General features: G+C 37.3%; 1 protein-coding gene across 9 annotated transcripts in view; it reads left to right on the forward strand.

Annotated features, from left to right (window-relative positions):
- TENM3 (teneurin transmembrane protein 3) overlaps positions 1-24,463 on the forward strand; it is a 416,806-nt gene that overhangs the window by 108,656 nt on the left and 283,687 nt on the right. For 8 of the 9 annotated variants that reach the window (XM_075091186.1, XM_075091189.1, XM_075091190.1 and 5 more), the window contains exon 3: positions 8,387-8,665. The exons of the other annotated variant lie outside the window; for it this stretch is intronic. In XM_075091186.1, coding sequence (XP_074947287.1) covers positions 8,387-8,665 — 279 coding nt within the window. The remainder of the gene's footprint in view (positions 1-8,386; positions 8,666-24,463) is intronic. 9 annotated transcript variants of the gene reach the window in all.

Here is a 24,463-nt window from a genome sequence, read left to right on the forward strand (position 1 = left end):
TAGGGCTGAGAGTCAGGGCTGTAGGCCAAGCTGTGAGTGATTGCTTATTCCATCACTGGCAAATAAATGCGGAATAGGAAATAAGAAAATAGGAATCATTCCTCAGAAGGTTCCTTGATACTTTCTTGAAATTAGTTTGTAGAATGTCCCAACTTACTGGCTTAAGAGCCAGTGCTCAGCATTACTGAGCTTACTAAAGCCAAAAGAGGAAATGGCAGAGCCGTGGGAATATGTTTGCCTCAACTTCTGTGTTTCTGCGTTTTTGCTTTGCAGTGCCGTAAATATGTCTGAGTCATAAATCCTGTCTTGTCTTCAGCATAATGGACATTTTGCTAGAAAATCTAAGTTAAGACAATGCTAGACTACATTTATTATGGGATTTACAGAATGGAAACCCTTTTAGGGGTGTGTGACAGGAGTGTGAGGGAGTGAGGGAGTAAGAGGTTTTCACTTCTGCAGAAATCCTTGGGTCTGTACTCTCTGTTGCTTCTTGCAGTTACCTACAGTGATGGTCTGAGCACCTCATTCTGTCCATGCATTGCAGAGCTAATTCCCATGCATGTGGGATACTTGTTTATGAAATCCTACAAACAAAATGTATGGGGCTATTCTGAATAAGGTGTGTTGGGTTTTTTCTTTATACCAGTTCAGAGCCTGTTAAATAAATCAAGTTTCCTACCATGCTGTGAGATAGATCCCTCTGTGGATCTGTCTGCTCACTTGTGGTGGCGGATGTGCCTTTCCCTCGTGAAAAGGCAGAAATAAGGGTAGTTTTCTCAACATCTGGAGGAACAGCAGTGAGCTTGAGCTCTATTTTGTGTGCTTGTCTTCATGCGGCCTCCTTCTTCCTCACCTTGTTTCCCTGTTTCAAGCCGTATGTCATGTCATTAGCAACGTACTGACCTTAATGTGGCAGTTCATACCTGTCAGATCTGGGGTTGTAGGCTCTCTGCAGACTGGATATCCATCATCTCTACATTGCTTACCCTTGGGTCATATTTTCTTCACATCTATCAAATTTAGGCTTTATTTGTATTTTGTAATAAACGGATGGTGAGATGTTGATGATTTGGTCCTGGGATCCAAAGATTAAGATAGAGGCCTAAAATGTCTATACTGGCATTCTGGTCACGATCCAGACTTTGTGTTCCTTGCTACTCATGGAGTTGTATTTCTTTTTTAAATCCACAGAATCCTTTTTTTCCCTTGCAACCCATGATCTGGACAGCTGTGATAGCTTCTCTTAATTTAGTTTGTATGTTATGTAAACATAGTCGTAAACCCAGATTTTTACATAAAATCCCCAAATTTGGAAACATAATGTATAAATTATTAATTCATTTACTGGAAGATGATTGGTGACGCTGCAGCCTACAGCTCTGAATTGTGCAATTGTGAAATTTTCTTCATCAGACTTTAATCATACTCTGCAGTAACTTCAGAAGGGCTTGATGAACAGTCCTTTATCCTTATACTGGATTAAAAGTGCTGCTTATGTTCTAGTCCATGGATTAGTACTGAGGATCCCCTGCCACCTTTGAGACTAACAGGGAGTAAGATTACACGTCTCCCATACTGCATAGAAGAGTCTGCATGTTTGAACTGTAATTGGGAAAACCCGTGGCAGGAAGATACTGTGTTTCATTTGTATTGATTCTGCTCTATTTCTTAAAAACTTTCCCAGGCTAGCATTTCAGTCAGTGTCTCCTTGTGATTCTATGGTTTAATGCTAGTAAAAGTATATGGCTGGTTTAAATATTAGGTTTGAAATTCTGTATTTCCCACAAAACAGTAAGTGTGGGGGTTTTTTGTAGAATTGACTCAGGTTTTGAGTATTGCATGAAGCTCTTCTACCAAGAGTGGCACAGTAAGTGCAGCTCAGAACTCACAGTATCTGGTGTTAACTCTTTCAGAAGTCACTGAGAATATTACTAAGCTCCTCGTATGCTTTTGAAAGCCCATAAGGAGCTGGAGAACTGTGCGGTTAATGTTTGCTCAGATAATGAGCACTTGAAAATTATATGCACAGTTGCTAATTTAATGCTTCTTATGTAGTTTAATGGATATATTTGAGAAGCAACTGTCTTTCATATCTATCTTACAGCCCACTCGAAATCAGACAGTGACAAGAAAAGGAGGTTAAGATGAAAAGTGAGTAGAGCGGAGAGGTCAAGAAAGAGATTAAGAGGTGACAAGGGTTGTGATGTGTGAAGAGAAAAACATAGGAATTAAAAACAGGAGGAAAATGTGATACAGTGGGTTAGGATGGTTTAAATTTCACAGATAATTTTCACAAAAATGAAAGAGAAAATCAGGCTGCAGTAATAACAAAATAACGTGCCAAATCAGAAAGAAAAAATGTTAACATACGCAAAGCTCATTACTTGTCAGTCTTCACTGTGATTTCTTGCATCCTGACAAACAGAACTCTGCAAGTACAGCTTTGAAAACTCCTTTTTAGTAAATATGTCGTGAAGCTGGTGTGACAGAATGAATGGTATCACATCTATTTCTTATTCTTTCTTTTGTGTAATTGTATTCTACCCACCTAACATTGACTTCTGGAGACAGCATTTGTACACTTATTGTCAGAGTTTTATAGAACATCCAAGGCCTCTGTTTTGCTGTTTTCTTTTTTAATATCTTTGTCCTTTCGTTTCCAGCAAATTTTTTATCCTACTGTACATTTGCTTCCAATTCTATGTGTTTCCTCTCAAGACCTTTCCGTACAAAGGACCGCCTTTGTTAGTGTGCTGCACTGTATTTACCCCAGCAAATGGAAAAAGTATTCACAAAGAAGTTAACATATTTTTCCTTAAGGAACCAGCTAGAATTGATACTTGAAAGTAGGTGATACTTAAGATCCCATAGGATTGTGTGGACTTCTTGCTAAACCAGTCCACCTCTGCTTTGATCATCTAGGAAGATGACATCTACCCCATGTTCTCAGTGGTCCTGGAGTGACTAACTAGTACCCTGAGAACAGAAAAGACAGTTTTGAAGTCTATTGCTATATACAAAGAAGCTCCCTTTCCCATATTTGACTAGCACATTAATTGAACTCTGTTTTTTCAGGAATTAGTTAAGTGAAGAGGCCAGCCAATTTGCAGTTAACAGAGCTATTCCTTCATACTTGTCATGTATGAGTTAGGAAGGCAAGAAACTGATGAATCAGGTCAGTAGTTCTGAGCTCTTGGTTGTACAGAATTGATGAAGCATTTCAAAGATGTGGTGCAGCTGTGTACTGGCTTCCACTCTACAGAAAGTGTTAAGAGGTGTTGAGAATGATCTCCAGGTAAGGAGCTTCAAATAGGAAAAATATGCCTACTATATAGTGTTTAAACATGGATACAAAAGGAAACAAATACTTCTCCCATTATCAAAATAGCAGAAAACAGCATGATTCTTGCAGTGACACTGACATCAGTGTTGCTTATACAATAAGCTTATATGATAAGCATTGTATGATGAGGACATGTTTGTATGCAGTAGTCTGAAGACAGAAAATAAAACCTGAGAAAAATATTTTTCCTCATTTGCTTTCTAAATAAGACTTAATTAAAAAAATCAGGATTAAGTAGGGAATCAGGGAAATGTAAGGGAGAAGATTGGTTCTCCTAAGGACCATAATTTTGCATCTGTATATGTTGTTTCACAGCTTTTTTTAAATTTAGTATAAGGATTTTTGTCATGTGTTACCACAGCGTGATTACAGGGAAAATGTGCTTGGTTTTTTGAATGGCATGAAGGTGATATAGGCAGACAGAAGGAGACAAAATACAAAGGAAGAAAAGATTAGAAGGGGGACTGACAAGAAACAAAGGATGTAGAGACAACAGACACAGGATGGAACTTCATCAAAAACATGAACAAGAGCTGAACTAAACCCAGTTTTGAGTACAGACTTGGATGGGTTTGGGACCTCTGCCTTTTTGGTACCATGTCTATCCTGTTATGACAAAACCAAAGTCAGCAAAGGCACTCAAAGTATAATTACCCTGGTTTAAAAGGTAGGGGTGTGGGTGTATTTTTATGCTAACTAGGCAGATGGTTTGGAGGCTTTTCAGAATTTTGTTTCCTTTCCCTCTTTTCTGAAATAGCCTGTTGTTGCTAAAACCTGACTTGTTGACTGAACAGCGGTTAATGAGTTAATAAGGACAGTGCTCATGTCTGGAGATGCTGACAAATTCTCTGTTGGGTATTTTTTGTTGCTTACTTCTGTTTGTTTCTTTCCCCTTTTCATGGGTTTTAGGGTAATATCTCTGTCTATATATTTAGTATAGATCCAACTTTACAACAAGGACTGACAACTGAAGAACTTTTGTTTAGTGGTCCTTTTCAAAAACCTGTTTCCACAGATAACATTCCAATTTGAAGCTTAAGTTATTATAGATATCTTTGAGTAACTTCCCCAATTTAGGCTAGGGAAATGAAGCCTGCTGCACTTGTGCCATGTTTAATTTAATTCCAGCTGTTAACTTCTGACTTTCTAAAATAATACATAATTTCTGCATATATCAAACTTGCTTATATGCAGTATTTGATTAAATTTAAATTAAAATTTGATTAAAAAAAAATTTACATTTCTAGACAATGTAACCTGGGTGATTGTGGCAGAGAAATATACACACACCCCCTCTCTCTAAAAAAAAAAAAAAAAACCAAACAACCCACTATGTTGGTATACTTTTTTGAATGTATTAAAGTAGTTAAGGAGGTACACCAATCGTACATGGATCATTGTTCACACAGAAAGTGGTTGCAACGTAACAGGTAGATGTGTATGGTTATTGTTGGCAAATGCTGTATTTTTAACAGTGATTGCTGCACAAGCTCCTGAAAGTTACTTTAGAGTTATTACATTAATCTTGTTCTTGTCTGCACAAATGGAGGGTGTCAGCATTCCTTACACTACCCATAAATTGATATTCCTAGCCAAGAGAAATGCAGTATCTAATGGTACAGTGGCTATAAACAGCATTATTGTCAGTTTTTGAAACGTAACTTCATGATACATCATCCCAAATAGTCCAAAACCCCCAAAGGTGTCTCCAGAACAAGTCTCCTTAAAACATCGTGTCTAATATTTTTTTTTTTTTTTTTACACTTAATACTATTTTAAAGGGAAGGAAAAAACCGCCACAAAGCATTATGCCTATCTGTATATCCTGTATCGACGTTTTCTTCTCAGGAATTAGTTCTTTACAATTGCCAAGTTATTTTTAAGTCTCTATGAACTGTTGAGGCACTTATTGTGAGTGGGAGAAATTGCAAATGTGTGCATAGTGTAAGAAACTGATGATTAAATCCCTCACATTGAAGTCATTCTGGAAAGGTTAATTAGAAACTCTGAGAACACAAGAAGGGGAACATCCTCTCTTCATGCCCTTTTTTCCACTGAGCTCCTGCAACCCTTTTTTTCAATTTTTATTTTTATTTCATTGTATTGTTCATTATCAGGTAAAAGCTCCCAGCTGTTCCGCTGCCTACTAGGTCTGTGTCCCATCAGGGTTCAGCTTCCCCTGGATCCTGGAAGACTTCCTGTTTTCATTGTTCAGGAGTCTTAAAATGATGTAAAATATTTGTGTCACATATGTATGATTTCCTTTGGGATATAAATTATTACACAAATACATGTTTTTCCATGTCAACTTTTTGTTTTGGGTTTTGTGGTTTGTTTTGGGTTGTGGGGCTTTTTGGATTTCGTTTATCTTTTTTTTCCTCATTTGTATAGGCAACTTACATGGAGTACAATCCTCTTAGTAAAGCTCTTAGGAAAGCATTAATTCAGAAGACGATTTAGCCTGATGTGTCTGAAGCTGTTACAACATTTCTGGGCTACGCTGTAAAACTTCTCAGTGTAGTGAAGAGCTCTAGTATAGTGAATGTGATGAGAGCAATATACAAACCTGCCCTCCTTTTCCGTTCTGGCCTTGTGATGTGCCATTTTGGTTTTCTTACCATTCATAAGAGGGGAAAAAAGATGAAAATATTTTACATGGAGGTAGGCTGTTGTCAACCTGAAGTGAAAAATAGAACCTGTTAATAGATGGTAGGTGGTATGTTGTGCCTTGAAACCAAGTCTCCTAGAAAGTGATCATGGAGGATGTTGTTATATAATGCCTGAAGTAGTTTATCTTAAAAATAATAGTTTGTTTAAGAGGAAAAAAAAAAAAGTGTGTGTGGGAGAATAGTCTCTTCAAATTGATGTGCCTGCACAGATGTCTCCCTGAGTGATTCTCTGAGCGCAAAGAGGCCCTTTTCGCAGTGGGGGGAGTACAGGGCTGTGTGGTGCAGGCTGGCTGAGGAGCTGCAGGTTGCAGTGCTTGCCTCCTGCAGCTGGTCTAGTTCTGGCTCAAGAGGCAGCATCTGTGTCTGTCCGCATCCTTCCTCCCTTCCAGATCTCAGCACTGAGATGTTACGGGGACCATAGGCATAACACCTTGTAGTGTTGAAGTCAGCATCAGTTTTGTTACTGATTCAAATAACCTTGTCTTTGGTAAAAAATACCTCCTTCCTTTCCATTTGGCTTCCCAAAGAACCAGTAAGGTGCTGCATGTGCAACTGTGTATACACCTTAGCTGCTTCATGTCTGTGTAGGTACACCTGTATTTATACATACACACGTGCATATGAGCTTCTCCTGTATTTGGTTCTGACTTCAGGCAACTGTTTGAAAATGTAGATTCATGTAATAATGTACCAAACACATAAAACCAGTGTTCTAGACTGTCACCCTTAGCATATATTTACCAAAATGCAAAATAATAAAATATTTTAGACTCTCTACTGCTTTCAGCTCTGACCCTGTTACCACTGGGTGGTTTGTTTCACCTGTTTGCTTCTCTTATTAGTTTCAACTCTCACAAAACCTGAAAACTCACATGGCATGATAGCTTTAAAAAAAAATAACAAAATACTATCAGTGTGCATAGTAATCCCCTGTTCTTATACCCTTCACACTGTTCAAACATAGTCATAGCTATGTTTATTGCTTTTATATTTACCTCCCCAGCTGTATTTTTGTTAAAATATTTATTCACAGCTGCATAATAAATATGGTTTGATTTGTACCTAACTGTAGTAACTGATTTTCATTATTTATGGAAGTCATTGTCAGAATTCATTTATGATTCTGACTGCAAAGAAACTTACAGTGACAACTTCATGTGACCACAGCAATAAAATAATTATCTGGCTCACTTAAAACAAGTCAGTGGCTAGGGCATAAACTCTTAATATTTCAGGAATTTTTTTACACTTCTGTATTCACACTTCTGTAATTCTGTTACTTTCTGATTGATAGGATTCTGTTGTTGTGTTATAAGCTTTAATTTTCTTACTAACATATTTTTATTTTAAATGACTAATTGTGGTGAATTTAGGATGCCTGTCAGATTCAAAAATGGAATGTGTGTTCTAATTTGTTCCTAGAGCTATGAAATAACTGTGGGCTAGGGTGGAAAAGCATTATGGGTACAGGCATGCAAATGAGCTTGCCAAGTGTCTATATACCATAAAAAGTCTTAAATCTATGGACATAAAAGTAGGATGAAGACACAGCCATTAAAAACACAGTCATTTTTGAGTGTCGCATAATTTAGACACTAAGTTATTGAAGTGTCACGAGTTTATTGCACCTAATTTATTAATACAGTCATTTGGGATTCACTTATGTCTCTTGCTCTGCCCCAAAACAGAGGCTACAAGTGTGTTAGAAATGCACAGACTGTGTTTCGGCAATAAAAGCCTAAAATGTTTCTCAAAATACAGAGACACAAAAAATAACTTCACTGTAGTCCTTGCAGGTACCCATGTTTCTGTTTGTTTATATTTGTGTATTAAAGTAGGGCAGAGTGATCCAATAAAGACCAATTGAGTTTGGTTCCCATTTAGTTTTTCCATTGCCATGTCAGGTGACGTCTGTATGGGGGAAATAGTCTGTTGCTTTGGCCTCCAAGCAGGACACACGTGCACATGCGTGCAGACATGCACGCAAAAATCCTGACAAGTACCTCACTACTGCTTTCATGCTTTGAAAAAGGAAAAAGAAAATGTTTGTCTCTTATTTTTAATCCTTTCATGTGCTGAATTGGCTTTTCTCTAGTTTGCAGGTTCTGTTACATTTCTTCCTACCCAGAAGCACTTTTGATGTGTTTAAGCAGTTGACAAAACAGTGCTAAGGTGCAGTATGACTGAACAGGGGCACCGCAGAGAGCTGGAGACAAAAGAATCCACTTGATTGTAATATATGCGGAATTTTGACAAAACACCTTGTGTGATACCTGAGACAATTAGAGTTTTTACTTTTGCGTTCTTTTAAAAAAAAAACAACCAAACAATTCTCACCTTTTGTTATCTTTTTTTTTTTTTTTCCCCTAATCAGGACAGAATTTTACCCTAAGGCAGTTAGGAGTTTGTGAACCAGCAACTCGTCGAGGACTGGCATTTTGTGCGGAAATGGGGCTCCCCCACAGAGGTTACTCTATCAGTGCAGGGTCAGATGCTGATACTGAAAATGAAGGAGTGATGTCTCCAGAGCATGCCATGAGACTTTGGGGCAGGGGGGTCAAATCAGGGCGCAGTTCCTGTCTGTCGAGCCGTTCCAACTCAGCCCTCACTCTGACTGATACCGAACATGAAAACAAGTCCGACAGTGAAAATGGTAAGTTCTTATGCATATGCCCATATATAAATCAATGTTTTATTTTCTGTTTTGGTTGGCACTCAGTAATTTGAAATCATTAAAGGAATGGCCTTGGATTATTTACCTATTTTTTTCCTCCTCCTCCCAGAAAAGTCAGTATTCAGTATCAGTCCTAACTGATGCAAGCTTTGGGCGTGATATTTTAGCTGTAATTTTGAAAGAGTTTAATCACAAAAAAGATTAGCTCTGCTTTACCTCAGGCCATGTCACCTGTTACCCTTTGGAGAGCAGTTAAGTAAGTGGTGATAAAGTTGATCCCCAAGGCCTGCTTGCAATCAAAGGTTTCATTGTAAACTCTTCTTCGAGACACATTGGAGAAGTTGCAGAATCTTAGAATGCATGAATGAACACAGAGAATAGCTTATTAACAGGGCTCATGTGATTGGAAAACAAATGTGATTGTGCTTTAAACGTCCTAGTTGAGAGCAATTGGAATTGTGGTGAAGAGGGACATGCGGTCTTTGTGCCTGGGGGACTGGATTACTGTGCAATTAAACTCTGCAAAGAAACCCCTAAACAGCAGCTTTGTAGGATGTGGGGTATAACCATTGTATATTAAGGCTTAGTGTTTAAATGAAAAGAGGTTAACACAATTGACTGATTCAGTTTTAAAGCTTTATAAAGTGTTTTTACCTCCACTTGAAGTTATGAACAGAACGTAATGTGGTATTAAATGTGAAATGTACATATCTTAGAAAGTATTTTATCTTTAACTTCTTTTTATTTGCAGAAGATTTTCAGCTTTACTAGAATTAAAATGTTTGTTCTATTAACTTAATGACTTTCCATATGACAAAATCTAAAGAATAAAGAAAAATGAGTAAAAATTAATATTAGTGATGGCTATTGCCTGCATGTTTACATGTAATTTTATTAATTTATTAAACCTGTCTGCTCAGCCATACAAAAGTCATAGCAATTATATTTCCATCCTCTGGGAATAGCTGTAACACATTGTGGGAAACAGCAATATAGGTGTATATGTATGGTAATACTTTTTTTTTTAAAAAGGCAGTTTTATTTTAAACTAAAAGCAGTAATGTTTAGTCCAGCCTATTTATTATTTTAACTTCAGTTTGAGAAGACAAAATCAAAGCTGTATTTTGATATTATTCATACTTGTTGCCTTTCTTCTGGTGACTGGTTCTAACTGAATATGCCTGTGCAAGACAGCTGTTTGAGATGGGATCCTCCTTTTTGTGTTGGACTTAACGCTGCATGGTACCTGCGAGACACCTCTTGGTGTTTGCAGGTGTCTTGTCTCACGCTTGGAAAATTTGTTTTAGAGTTGGAGGCAAGTTTTGAAAGAGGAGGACAGGAGTACTTTCCTGCTTCCCTTTGCAAATGGAGTTTCTGTTGGATGACTTGATATTTCAGCTGCAAAGCAATCTAGAATACATTGTTGAGCAGTCGTTTGATTTTCCTTTTGAAAGGTCTATGCTGAAACAGACTATCTTGAGTCTTTTGTAAAACCCTAGGTTAATGATCGTGAAAATATATATTTATATATACATGCGCATGCACACACAATTTCCTTAGTCATATCTTTACATTACATTGCTGAAGAGGTGGCTGCTTCAGAATGATAATAGCTTTGGTATACTTTTTTTATAAACTGCATATTTACAGTTTTGAAAAAAAGCAAAATACTTGATTACAATATGCCAAAACTTCCATCCTGAGTTCAGAATTAGAGTTTTATTTTATATTTTCATGTGTAAGGAGACTGTGAATATGTTAGAAAAGACGTTATTCTGCACTGGTTAAAATTATGCAATGAGTGTCTGATGTTTGATACAATTTCAAAGACTTTAGTCACTAAAAAGGATCACAGTTGACTTATTTATTGATAAGGAGGCCAGCAGTCCAATTTAAGAAGGGACTGGGACTGCTGTGAGGCTAATGAAATTTTGATGCTTGAGAGTCCCATAGGGTTATGAAACATATATTACTGGGACCATGTCATGAGTCACCATTTCAGTGGAGATGTTACAGACGTGGTGAAAAGCTTAATCTTCTCTTTTTCTCTGGTTTTTTGTTGCCACTGAACATGGAAGGTTTGGCTGGGAAATGATTTTATACATGTAGTTGGAACTCAGTATGTTAAATGCTCACAGTACAATTAGAAAATGTAATTTAAAGCCAGGGAAGCCATATCGTCGTGGCAGGTACATGTGCTCTAATCAAAGGACCAAACTGCAGGTGTGAGTTTTGTTAATTTATGGCCTGAAGTTAATAGCTGTGTCAGTATACTGTTAAAATCTGCAAACCTGATAAGGCTTTGAAACCAAAGTTAGAATTATGATGAGTCCTCTGTACTGTATCCCCCTTTGCTGTGTGTGAAAGATTCCTGACTGAGTTTTAATGGAACTGTTTTACAGGTAAATGCATTTCTATGCAGCATATTTACCTCTAAGGTAGATAAAGAGCAACAGGTTATGATGAGCAAAACACACCACCAGATGCTTTCCTCACCTAAAGGCCTCAGTTCTTGAGCAATCCCACTGTTCACCCAGTAAAACTATTCACTGTTTAAATAGTCCATTACCATAAGCAGACGTTATTGGAGTTAATGGGACTATTCACAACGATAAGAACAGTGACTTACTCTACAGGTTTATGAACTCAGGATTAACCATTTCTTGAATGTACTTGTTGAATGTTTCTCGCTAGTTAGGCAAGAAAAGAAGCTTGGCATCAAAACACAATTTCCTTGCTTTCCTTGTAACCGTTGTGTGTATTTGCTCTTCTGAAATAGTTGTGGAATGCATAGCCCTCAGGAAGGCAGAACTTGAGGTTCTGTTGCATAATCACAAAGAATAAGTAAGTGGAAATGGTTTGTTAAAGATATTTGTCGAGGTCTCAACATTATGTTTCTAAGATCCTGCAAAAGCAACCTAAATTTGTGAATAATATTGGCAGGATTGGGAGTGTCTTTAAAAAAATAATATTGCGTATGAATAAGTTGCAAAATTTGAGATATACCATGAATGCCAGAAGATTTTAATTATTTTTTAGAAAACATCAGAACTGTTTTCCAAACACAGGGTTTATAGATACATTCTCACATCAAAGTTTTAGGTTAGTACTCAGTAAATCATTCTGAAAATAAATATTTTTCTTTGAGCTCATTCAGGTTCCATATATGACTCTTGGCATCATATTCTGAAAGATGCGTCATGTCAGCCTCCCTGAAGGAGGACCTGCATCTGTTAATTTGGGCAACCTACCAGTGTCACGTACAGTATGGTGTCTCAATTGGAGAACACACTGAGCATGAATGTGCTTCTTCAGGCTTACTTCTCCATTCCCATTGCAAGTTATTTCATAAATGCTGCATCAAGAAATTTATGTTAGTAATTGTTGTAGGAGCTTGCCAGTAACTTTATGTTGTTAAGCTGTTCCAAGATTACTAAAGCTTGTCTTTTAAACTTGATAAATATTCCAGCAGAGTATGAGCAAGAAGTTGTAGTTAGGCTTCAAATGGCCCTTTTGCTTAAAAGGTCAATATATTTTTAAGGTATCTTAGAATTCACTTATGTATTAAAATTATTTTTAAATCCATTAAACTGCCTTTGCTGACTTCATGAGACATCAGAAAGCTAATAAGTAAAATATGAGAGTTTGAGTGAGTTATTGCTAAAGTCCAGTTCCTTATGGACTTATTTATTTATTGTAAAGTTATATGACCAGCTTTTTATGCACTTTTTGTGCTGGACTGAAACCCAGGCTGTGGCAATGATTGTGACTGGAAAGACACCCATTTAAGACTTAAGGAAGTCCATGTCACCTTCTCTCCCTTTGGAAACACTGTTGACAGTGCTTCTGAAAAAGAGTTGGGCACTCCAGATAGATGTGTGCCGCATAGTTGACCCACAGCCACAACGACTAGCTAGGCATAGAGAAAATAGTTCTGAAGGCACTAGAACATGGGGTTTTAATTTCTTATTTGGTGGAAGTTTTGCCCTGATATGGGGGTTTGTTAGAAGAGGAGATCAGGATGTAGCATAATAAAAAGAAAGGGAGAGAGGAGTATGAAATCATGGCCTCACGCAGTTGTTCTGAATTGGTTAGATAAGTGATTTGAAACTTGGACCCACTTTTCATGGATAGAGAAAACTAGTTACTTCTGGTAGAGTGTTCATTGCTGAGTATTTCTCTACAGAGAAAATACCAGTTTATCAGCTGCGTGGGCACCTGCTTGCTTCCTCTCCAACTTAGCCAGTTTCTAAAGTTAGCATTCTTGTGAACCTAATGCTCTCTTGTCCTTCCAGAATGGTGAATTTACTGGCATTCAGATCTCTGAAAACCAAGAAATACATTGGTAAGATACTTGTCAAGACATTTTAAGTCTGTTCTCTCTAACCCAGTACGTCTATAACATATACCTGAACTCTACATTCTTAAATAACGTACATCATTCAGGCAGTAGTGTTACTCATTTTCACCTGTTTAACATCCTTCTTTATGCTAAGGCAAAACTTGACTTACATGAACTCTATGGAATAGGTACTGCTTGGTATCTGCTAGCCCAATGCTGAGCCTGCTGATGAAAACAAGCCACATAGCTGATGAGTTAATGTTCATCCTACTGCCACACCACTATTTACAGCTTCTTCACTCTTTCCTACAAGTATTCCATCTAGCAATTATCTACTCCTCATTAAGCATGCCAATATCTCTTAAATACTGCTTTGCTGCTAAGAAATTTCATGACCAGGTAATAGTCTGGTTTATTGTTGACAGAAGTCAGCTCTGAAATAATACTTGATATTTAAAAAGGCATACAAATTTTGCTTTGGTTACAGACACATGGAACCGAAGTCCATACACACAAGTAGTCATTCCTGGTTTTCTGCAATATTATCACAAGTTTTCTGTCATTATGCCAGTTTTCAGATTCTGTTCTATTATGATTGTAGTTCTGTGGATGTATTTCAGTAAATCTTCCTAGTGTTCATTGTTCATGCAATTGAAAATCATGTTGATAATTCCTTTGGCTAGTGGTAGCCAGAGGTACCAGCTGGGCTGACCTTTTTCCAGTAACTTTCGGGGATCTCCTGGATTTTGGAGATTTGAGTGTCACTGAACTTGCTGTTGAGGAAGGGCATGAGATTCCAAAGGGCCATCTTAATGATGCTTTCATGATGGGAGCTGGGTACAGAATATCAGGCCAGAGGATGTGACTCTTTGGAAACACTTAACCAAATCTGGCTTAAGAGCTAAGTTTAAGCTTAACAACAGGTGACGGCAATAAAATTAGAATTGGGGTCTGCAAGGAAAAGCAAATCTAAGAAGAAACTTTCAGAGAATTCACTCTTGGCTCTCTATGCTTATAAATCCTTCTGATGTTAAGGAGTGGCAAAAGATGTGTTCAAAGACCAGGCTCAGGATTTCTCCAGAGATCTGAATTACAAGAACCATGCAGAAAATGGAAGGAAGGTCAAATTTCTGAGGAGGAGCTTACAAGGATGCAATTGAGGAGGTCCAGGTGCACAAATAAAATTGAGACATAATCGGCAAAAAAGTGAAAAGTTGTACAGAAACATGAATGCTAAGAAAAGGGAAAAAGAGGGAATTGATTTATTACTTAACAGTGAAGGAGGACTGGTAATATATTGCTGATATGTTTTCTTCTGGTTGTTTTTGTTTTAGCATTTGCTACCTTGAGTAACTGATCACAGAGCTAATGTTTATACTATTAAATAAAGAATTAGAGGTTACTTAGGTAAATAAAATTTGTCCTGCGTGTATGGTGTGTCTACAGCCTCTGAGCTTTTTATGACTCATGTCTGAGAAATCATTGAGGATGGATATGGTTCTGGAAGGCAAAACCAAATGAACAGAGCAACTTCAGAAGGGGCAAAGAGAAGGAGGAGGAACCTGCCTAACAGTTAGACAGGAAACATCCTGGAAAAAAAGAAATTTTAAAAGTTCATGCTTTATGACAATAAGCATGTGTTTGTACTAAATGAGTCTTGTCAAACTATCCTCATTTCCTTCTGTGATAGTGTAAGACACACCTTAAGAAAAAAGGAGCAGGTGCTAACAGTAATAGGTATGTTGATATTAGTAAGGCTTCCGACACTGCCTCACTCCTGACATACTCATAGAGACACAGACTTCAGGTTAATTATTACAAGATAAATGTACAGCTTATTGGGAAAATCCATAAAGAATTATTATCAGTATTTCATGAACTGGCAAGTTGAATTAAATAATACTCCACATAGTGTGTCAAGATTTTCTGAGTGACTTGGATAATACAAACAGAAGGTTGTAACCTGGAAGGAATGACATGTGCTTTGTATGACAGGATGAAAGCTGGGGAAATAATTCCACATGGAAAAAAAAAAGCAGTTCAGTAAATAGAAGTGCGAAGACCTACATTTAAGTGAGAATAATGAAATTTCCCAAATGTGAGAAAGAGAAGCGGCTGAATCACAGTCCTTTAGAAAATCATAGAATAATTCAGCTTAGAAGGAACCTTGGAGGTCATTTGGTTCAAGCATCTGCTTAGAGCTTGACTAACATTAATTTAGATGAGGTTGCTCAAAGCTTTATTCAGTTGAGTTTTGAAAATTTACAAGAGACATTCCACATCATCTCTTGGCAACTGTTCTGGTGCTTAACCAACTTCAGTGTGAATTTTCTTCCCCCTTTATATCTAATCAGAGTTTCCCTTGCTGAAGTTGTGACCACTGCCTTGGGTAGTGGAAAACTGAAGTTAGATATCCACCTTTTGCCTTTTCTAGGCTCGCTCAGCTTGTCCTTGAGTTGTATGCTTCAGCACTCCAGTCATCACGGTCAATTTCCACTGAATTCATTCCAGTTTGTCCATGTTGTGTGAGTACTGAGAAGCCCCAAACTGAATATTGTACTCTAGATGTGGTCTTCAAAAGCTGAATAAAAGGGACTAATCACTTCCCAGGGTGTGCTGGCTCCGATCTTCTGAATGCAGCCCAGTATGTGGTTAGGCCTTACTGTTGAAAGGGCACACTGCTGAACTTCTTGTCTACATTGACTCCCCAGCTCCTTCACTACAAAGCTGCTTTCCAGTGGGCTCCCGGCTAGTACTGTTCGATGAAGTTATTCTGCCTTTGGAATTCATGAGGTTTTTCCAGCCAATCATTACAGCCTGTTGAGATTCCTCTGAAAGGCAATCCTGTCCTGCCGTGTGTTGATGTCTCTCTCCAGCTTGGTGTCATCCACAAACTTGCTGAGGACACATTCCATCCAGTTCATTCTCAATATGTTAAATATAGTACAGACATAAAACAGCATTAGCCCCTGAGGAATGTGATTTATATTGGCCAACAGTTGGACTTTGCACTACAAAATGCTATTCTTTCAGCCTCTTCGTACAACCATCTTCCCACAAACTGCACTTTGTAGCTCACCCATCCAGTCCATCTCCCTCTGGCTTGGCTACCAGGATAGTATGGGAGACCATGTTGAAAGCCTTGCTAAAGTCAAGGAAAACAACATCTCCTGCTCTCCCTTTGTCTGCTGAGATTATTATCTGTTCACAGAAAGAAATCACGTTGTTCGGGTGTGATTTGCCTTTGGTAAATACATTTTAGCTGTTATCAATCACTTTCTTTTTCTGGAGCCCTGTCTAGGCATATGAAGGATAACTCAAGCAGTATTTGTTCCATAATCTTCCCTGGGAGACTGGGGTGAGGCTGACTGCCTCTACTTCCCCACATACTCCTTGCCCTTCTTGAAGATATGACCTTTATCTTCTAAAAAGTCATCAGGAACCTTCTTCCATTGCAATGACCTTTCCAGGAATCACAGAATGGCCTTTCAGTGACATTGGTCAGCTCTGCCAGCACCTGTGGATGCCTCCTGTCTAGTTCCCTGGACTTACGTATGCCCAGCTTGTGTAAGTGATGCCTAACAGCTTATTCTTCCTCTGCAGAGGTAGGGCTTCTCAACTGTGGTTGAGCGTTCGCTTCCCTATCCCCTGTCCTGCATGTCCAGGAAAGGTTTCTGTATTCCTCCTGGGTACCCGTCAGCTGAAGGTTATTGTGGTTTTTTGTCAATGGTGTTTTCTGTGGTATGTGAGGGTTTCTTTCACAACCTTATAAAATGTCTTTGTGTACAGTGTCGGTGAAATAATGCAACTACCGCACTCAGCAATGGTAAGGCAGAGATACTGTGTTTCTGTGACTGTTTTTGGGACTACATTTTGAGGAAAATGCCAGCCTGCTGGAGGCCTAGAGAAAGGTTAACAAGAATGATCAGATGTTTTAAATGCACAACACTAGAAGAGATTGGGAGAATTTGGACTGTTGCGCCTAGCATGTTCTGTCTAGACATTGCTGCCACGTATGGCAAAGAGGATCAGAAGCAAATGATGCAAATAGCACAAAGCAGAAGTTAGCTCAGGCAGTGGCATTCCAAGGATAACTTGGTGAAAGATTGTTGGGGACCATGCGAATATTTAATCATCTAACATATTTTCCAATACAATTCTAAAATGTTGGTCTAGTTCCTGTCAGTCCTCATTTGTGGAAGAGGATGGACAAAAGAAATTCTTCACTTCCTTTCTGGTTTTGTATTTTGTAAGTCAACTGTGTTATTTAACCCAAAAATTAACGAGTAGGAAATGTGTTGAGAAAATGAAGGCTATAAAAATGTTGTTCTGCAATTTGCTATAATATTTATATTGTTTTTTCTTCTAATTGGAAATGGTTAACTTTTCATACACCTTTTTTTCCTCCTCATTTTAAGTTTGATATAAAAATATTGCTATTCAGTCCCCCTAAATAAATGTGTTCTTCCGGTCATGCTTGCACAAGGAAATCTTAAGAGAAAACAGCTCTCTTTCATTTAAGTTGTGTTTTAATTGTGAGATTGCCATGAAAGGAAAGCATGCTTTGCACATCTATAAACTGATGATCTCTGCTGTTTTGATTTGGAATGTGGTTTTGATGTCCTTGAAAAATCACAGTGGTAGCAGTAAATTGTTTTAATTAATGAATTAGAGAGCAACAGATTTGCTGAATCAGGTTTATTGACGTAATTATCACTGGAATAAAAAGGAGAAAAAAAAAATCTGTCAGAGCTGTGAAATTATTTGGTTTATTGTTATTTGAAAGCAAGTTTCTCAGCTACCACTTCCTTCATTTCCTCCATAGTTATGTGGGTATAGGGGCGTACGTGTACACGTACATTTATGTATTTATTAGACAAAAACAAATTAATGGTAAAGTCTAAATATTACCAGTTCTATATAAAGAGTAGGATTAGTCATATTCAGTTGTGTTAAAAGTGTTTTTTTAAAGATTAATCTAATCTTGATTTGAAATGAGATTTTAATTGTATTTACTTGTATAATTAAATATAGCTTTAAAGTAAATATAGGCTGTGCTATTGTCAGAATATTAGTAATAATTATAGGTGACAGCCTTTGTATGCTGATCAAATAACAGCTGGAAAAAATTTGTCAAGATTTTTTTTTAAACAAAAACCTGCTAAGACTTTTGGAATAGACAGTTCTTTAAAACTAACTCTTATTAAACCCATGTAAAGACTTATTTTGATATTTTCTGGATAAAAAGTTCTATTTCTTTGATTCAGATGAGAATTCAGATTGATATTTTTTCAAGTCAAATTTGAAAATTAATTCCTTTTACAATTATTAAAACAGTATGTGGATTGAACTGATCAGAGCTTTTTTTTTTTGTTTATATGATGTGCTGCCTGATCTGTTGGCAAAACGTAAGCTTTTTTCCCTTGATTGAAAGTGGAAAGAAGATGGGGTCTCAAATCTCAGGAATAGAAATGCATGTTAAGCTGTGGGTTTGATTTTTATTCAACCCCTTCTCATTCAGTGTACCATTTTCTTCCTAAATTTTATAGGTTTTGTGTTTAGTTATCTGTTGCTTTCACTTTCATGTTGTAGGGAAGAAATGTCGTTCTGGCCCACTGAAGCCAAGGAGAATAATTTTTTTTTTTTTTACTCTACGTAAGAAACCTTTTAGTGGAAAGGCCTTTAACACCTACTGCAATCATTGTGGGTTAGTCCAGGTTTCAATATCTTTTTTTTTTTAATTTCATAATTCTGAACATACAGCATCAAGTTAGGAAAGATGAGGGGGAACAATGTAAATTAGTTATTGATTAAATTATGAATATGCAAATTATTAATAGGCATATCTCTTATATTTTCTACAAGAATGTCCATAATAGACAACATTTTTCTTGGAGTTTGAAGGTTCTGTGCAGCTGCTGTGCCAGGTCTGTGTTCCTCCTGATGAATCCCTCCCTGGGGTACTGTGGCTGCTGACTAGGTCTGTCTGAGACAAAATGTGAGTGTTTCCACCTCTGGTGCTGTATTCACAGCAGAAAAAGAAGTAACTGACCTGGGAAACCTTTGTTCCAGATTGTCAGGCCACGACAGAGTTAAAGACCGGCAACAGGCTGATTTCTCTGGTTGACTACATTATGATTGCTTTTTGTCCTTTGTGGTGAAATGTGTGTATATGGCTGTATGCATATATATGGCTATCCTTGCAAGACCTTTTCTTAAACAGTTTTATTTTCACAGCTTGTAAACGTGGTTTTCTTACAGATTAAATATACAGGGTTGGAGACTTGTTTCTTCTTCAAATGACCTGGAAACTTTAAAGCATTTCCGTAGCGAATCCATGTGCAGTCATAAGCATAGTCAAAGCAAAGTTATTCTGGTGTTACACACTCTGCCACTAACCTACTATATGCTGGAGAAAGAGATTGATTTGCCTCCTGCCCCCCCGCCCACCACCCGCCAATAGCTGGGGTTTTATAAATATAAAGCTTCTATAAACTGCTTTATAGTTACAAATAAAATGTCTTGTATAATTGCTGATGACTAATGCTGTGGAGTCTCAGACTGCACCTGTGGCAGACAGTCTAAAGAATCTGGGTTGCTTTGTCTCTACGCAAAACTTCAATTTCTTTCTGTAATGTGTTTCACTGAACCAAACTGTATTGGTTGCTTGTGGAATTTGTAGAAAAACTGCAGAGGTGAGAAGTCTAAGATCCTTTTTGGCAGAAGTTAGTTCTCAGAGAAGGTTTCAGAGTTGTCTTTTCTGCCTGCTGTTGAAGATGGATATTGAATTTATCAAGACAGTTTATAATCTTTGGTGTTCTTTTGAATATTCAAAGTTTTCAAGATATCTAGGTCAAAATGACTTTGAAAGGAGTGGTCTCTATCATCACTATTGGGTTAAATGGTTGGTGTCCAGTCTCCTTCCATGTAGAGTTAACCAGGATTGTTCAAGCTGCTAAGTTTTTTGTTGCATGATTGCTGTATGTTTTATAAGTAGATTTACTTAAAATTGCTTAAAAGCTGCACTCAGTGGGGAATTCTGCTGTTCATTCCCTTAACTACTTTAGCTGCAGGGAACATATGACGTCTTTTTCATTAACTGTCTTTGCTGCTTATTTGCTTTCAGTGGAGTTCTAGGAGATTGTTATATTGTTTTATAAACTCAATATTGTTTGGTCCTGGCTGCTTATGGCAATTGAGATGAGATTAGATGCTTTTGTTAACAGGCCCCAGACTTTAAATTTATAGGGACTCGGCACCATCTGCTCTCAATTAAAGGTCCTGAGCGCCGAAATTAATTCCTTCCATTCCTCCATTAGACTCAATCTTTTGACCTGAAGTCATGATAAGGTTATATTAGCCTCTTGAGTCTTGGAAAAGTGAGGAGTTCACGCAGGGACAGTACTGGATATTCCTTTTAGTCCTTGCATCTGTGTAGTTAGAAGGCAGAAAGTAATGATTGTTTTTTCCATTTTACATTTTTGAAAAGCACCCTGTAGATTTAGAGCTTACATCCTCATGAGTTGTAATAGGTCTTTTGCTCCTAAATCATATAAGTGCTATTGAAAAACTTTCCCAGAAAAATCAAATTAATATAGAGAACGTTGACTAAATTCACAGAAAGACTTGATGTAGAAGTGGGTTCAGTGTAGAAGTCCGTTGTTCCCAGACTCACATGTGCTCGTTCGATTAGCTGTGTTTTGGCTCAGCTGTCTTTCATTGATTCCATCTGCAGCTGCAAAATGATGGGGGATCTTACAGAAATCTTTGCCCTAGAATTGTTCCGCCAGTCCTTGTGTTTGAACTTCTATCTGTCCTGCGGTGTGTAGATGTTGCAGAGAATAAATAGACGGATGGACAAATTGGTTCACATTTTTGCAGTTGTAACTTCCCCCCCCGCCTTTCTCATTTCCTTTCTGTATTTAACTGAAAATTGAGGTTTGCTCTGTCAAAATACAGCAGGGAATACTGTGGAGTGGGGAGAACCTGTAGCCACAAGCTTTTTAGTGCCAAAAAGAAAAGCTCTAAGATGCCAAATAACTACGCTCATTGTTTAAATTTAACATCAGTTCCTCATACACGTGAAAATGTATTTTAAAGGTTTCAGGATTGGATAGTTCCTCAGCTGACTTTGGTTTAATTTATACAGGGCTAGTAATTTTCTGGAAGACAGTTTGCAAGAGTATTGTTTTTGAGACAAAAGTCTCTTTGGTGTCTAAGAGTATTGCTGTCTCACCCTAAAATGCATTTTTATTAAATGTTTTGGGATGTGCTGGCCATTAGGCTATGAGTAGAAATAAGCGAGGAGAGAGTTCATATGCCTGTTTTTATTTCTATCTAACAATCCCCAATACAAAAAATGCAGCAGTCCTTGACTTCATACAGGGAGCAGAGTCAAAACAACTTCCTTCTCAGCATGGAAGGAATGACTCGTGACTGCTCCACCTAAGTGTTGTTTGTTTGCAACCTGTCAGCCAGAGGTTAAACTCAGGAATTCAGTTTTTCATTACTCTTTCTCAATATTTTCCTTAAGTTCACCTAATTCTCTGTCCAACTCATAAATTTCTTATTCACAGGGCAGTGTGGATGCCAACTCACTCCCAGTGCTGCAGAGGTTTATACCTTCAAGGCTGACTGCAGTGCCATTTCCTTCTGCCATCTTGATGCTGCCAAGGCAGTTTTATGTAGTTGTGTCACTCCTCTGTTGTTTTTTAGGTTGCCAGAAGATGGCTGTACCTGCCAGCTGAGCCCTGTAACTACTGGCTGAAAAAGGCTGAAATACTTTTTCATCTCTGAGGGGAAAACCACTCCTCTTGCTATTCTAGCAGTTACAGTTCTTGTTTCTAGCAAGGCCAAGTCTCAAACAGGCAAGAACCTGTTGTTTTTAAAAAGTGGGCTTCACCAGAATTTAGGTATAGCCACGTAACAGCTTTTTAATTGGGTTCATAAACGGCTAAGTAAAAATATTTCTTTTGTCTTCTGCCTGCAATTAGGAGCTCATAAATTTAAAACCTTCAAAGATACCTGTTTTTCAACATTACCCAAACTAGAATAATGTTGGAGTCCCCATGATACTAGGTATTATTTGTCAAGCGTGGCTTAGATGGCTCTGTGACACACATATACATTTCAAAATTCAGTATTAGTTGCTACAAATGCCCAGCTACATTTTTGAAAAGATAAGTTAGAGTTCTTACCTTTTATTTCAAATGTAACATATCATATAAAACTATTAAGTGAACTTACTCAGAAAACGCTGAATTGTCCACTTTGCATACATTAATAACATTCTCCTTATCCAGAGAGTCATCTTTGCACTTCTGGGACTAAGGGAACACATTTAAATGACTATAACAATATTGAAAATATGGTAACAGAGTCCATGTACTTTTAGTTAGCAATTTGCTTTAAAAAAATCCACAAATTCATTTCTTTCTTGTTTTCTTATACATTCTTTGTTCTTTGCAGTATCAAATATATTGATTTTTATGAAGAAGTTAATCGGCTTACCTTTGTTCAGAGTGGATTTTTGTTCCTCTGATCAGCTCTACACAATTGAATTTTTCATCCTCTTTTCTGAGGTATTTCAATGTTATGAAAAAAGCATTAAAGAGAGTTCTGATAAATTATTCCGTTAAAAAAGAATCTACTGCAATGCACTTTTGTTGAGGCTGGACAGTTAATTGAACTCAAAGGTTTCTGTTTTCTTTTCAATGAGAAAGATATCTGTGCTTGGTAAATAAAAGAGACAGTGTCTCTTGGGGAACTGGATTACTTGGGGAACTGCTGATTCTGGTTACCCCAGAATTCATAATATGAATGTGAAGTAACCATTTAGGTGACATAGTACTACAGATATCTAAAAATCCATTTTTATTTGTGATTTAAAACATTTTAAAATAGATTTTGAATACAGTACACTAAAAGATACAGAAAAAATATTTTATAGTCATATCCAAAAAAGAAACACTTTCTCAATGTTTTTTATCATACTTTGTGGTTCTGCTTTTATGGAGCAATGGTTCTCCCCCCCAGAATGTATTAAAAAAAGCCAGTGTAATATATTCTTATGCAAAATATGTGAAACAAACAATAGTAAATAAATAAATAAATAAACCCCAAACAACAAAAAAACCTACAACCATTTCTTCCATTGTGGTTCTGCTTTATTTTTCCTTGTTAAATAAAGCCTGGCATAATCTTTTATGAGTTGTTTTTGTGTCTGTATTACCTCAGGCTGTGCTCTCATCAGACTTCACAAGCTAAGTGGACTTGAGTTTTGGATAGTCTGTGGAAATAATCAAAGAAAATGGACGGTACTCCTGGATGTGATGATAATGGTTCATTATGTCCATTAAATTTGATACTGAATCAGTGCTGAGTATTCTGCTGTGAGTTCAGGTTAGAGTCAGTGTCCAGATCGCTTGTAATTACTAAAGCACAACTGTTAGCTCTGCTAAACTCCGATCCCAGTGACTTTCATTCTGCTTATCAGTTTCTTCTGAGCTTTACATGTGGGAAGCCTTCAAAGTATATGCTTTGAAGTCAGAGATTCTGTACTGAAATCCTGATTTGGTCACTAATTTGCTGTCTCTGCATTTGCACGTTACTTCATCTTTCTGATTTTGTTTCCCTACTTATAAATGGTCTTCGTAATGGTTATTGTCTATCAAACTTCCTAACTCTGCCTTTTTACCATCCTGAACTAAATAATTTGAAAAGGTTGGATATCTTTTTTTTGTATGGGGGTGTGTGTATATACACATTTTAAAAGATACTGCAAATGTATTTTTTTTAAAGGCTTAACTTCTATAAATTCAGGAAGGCTTCTGAATCCTGCAACTAATCTCACTGACTTTTATCCAATTAAAAAATTAAGGTGGATGCAAAAGCCTAGATAATCTCTGGTAATTTCAGATGAGATTGCTGTGAAACTACTGCACAAATTATAAGCAGCTTTAAGATACTTACTTGTGAATATTCTGAAGAAATGCAAGTAGTTTTGTACGTTCTTAAAGTATGTGTCAAATTGCAGTTATTGGAAATGTGTTCTTTATATACTTGTACAAGAGTAAAAAAGCAGAGATGTTACTGCCCTTTGGTTACATGCCACCTCCCATTATAGCAGAGTGCAGCTGAGCTAGTGTTCTTGTCCAGGCTTTGGGTGAATTGCTGTGAACTTCCCGAATTGATTCTTTTGATTTATTTTTTTTATTATTATTATATCAGTACTCTTAGATCAAGTACTGACGTTTTTCACATCGTTTTTATGTTTTCCTGTATCCCCTGTTCAGGGCTCTTCAAACTGAGGGTTCAAATTCTATCCATTCAGTAACAGATTAATTTTCTTTTTTTAGAAGATGGGCACAAGTGTCTCTGTCTCCTGTTTTGGAGAGCTGCACATACTGCCATGCTCTGCGTGCTTGATGTTTTCC

This window comes from Phalacrocorax aristotelis, chromosome 4, assembly GCF_949628215.1.
Source record: "Phalacrocorax aristotelis chromosome 4, bGulAri2.1, whole genome shotgun sequence".
Taxonomy (NCBI): domain Eukaryota; kingdom Metazoa; phylum Chordata; class Aves; order Suliformes; family Phalacrocoracidae; genus Phalacrocorax; species Phalacrocorax aristotelis.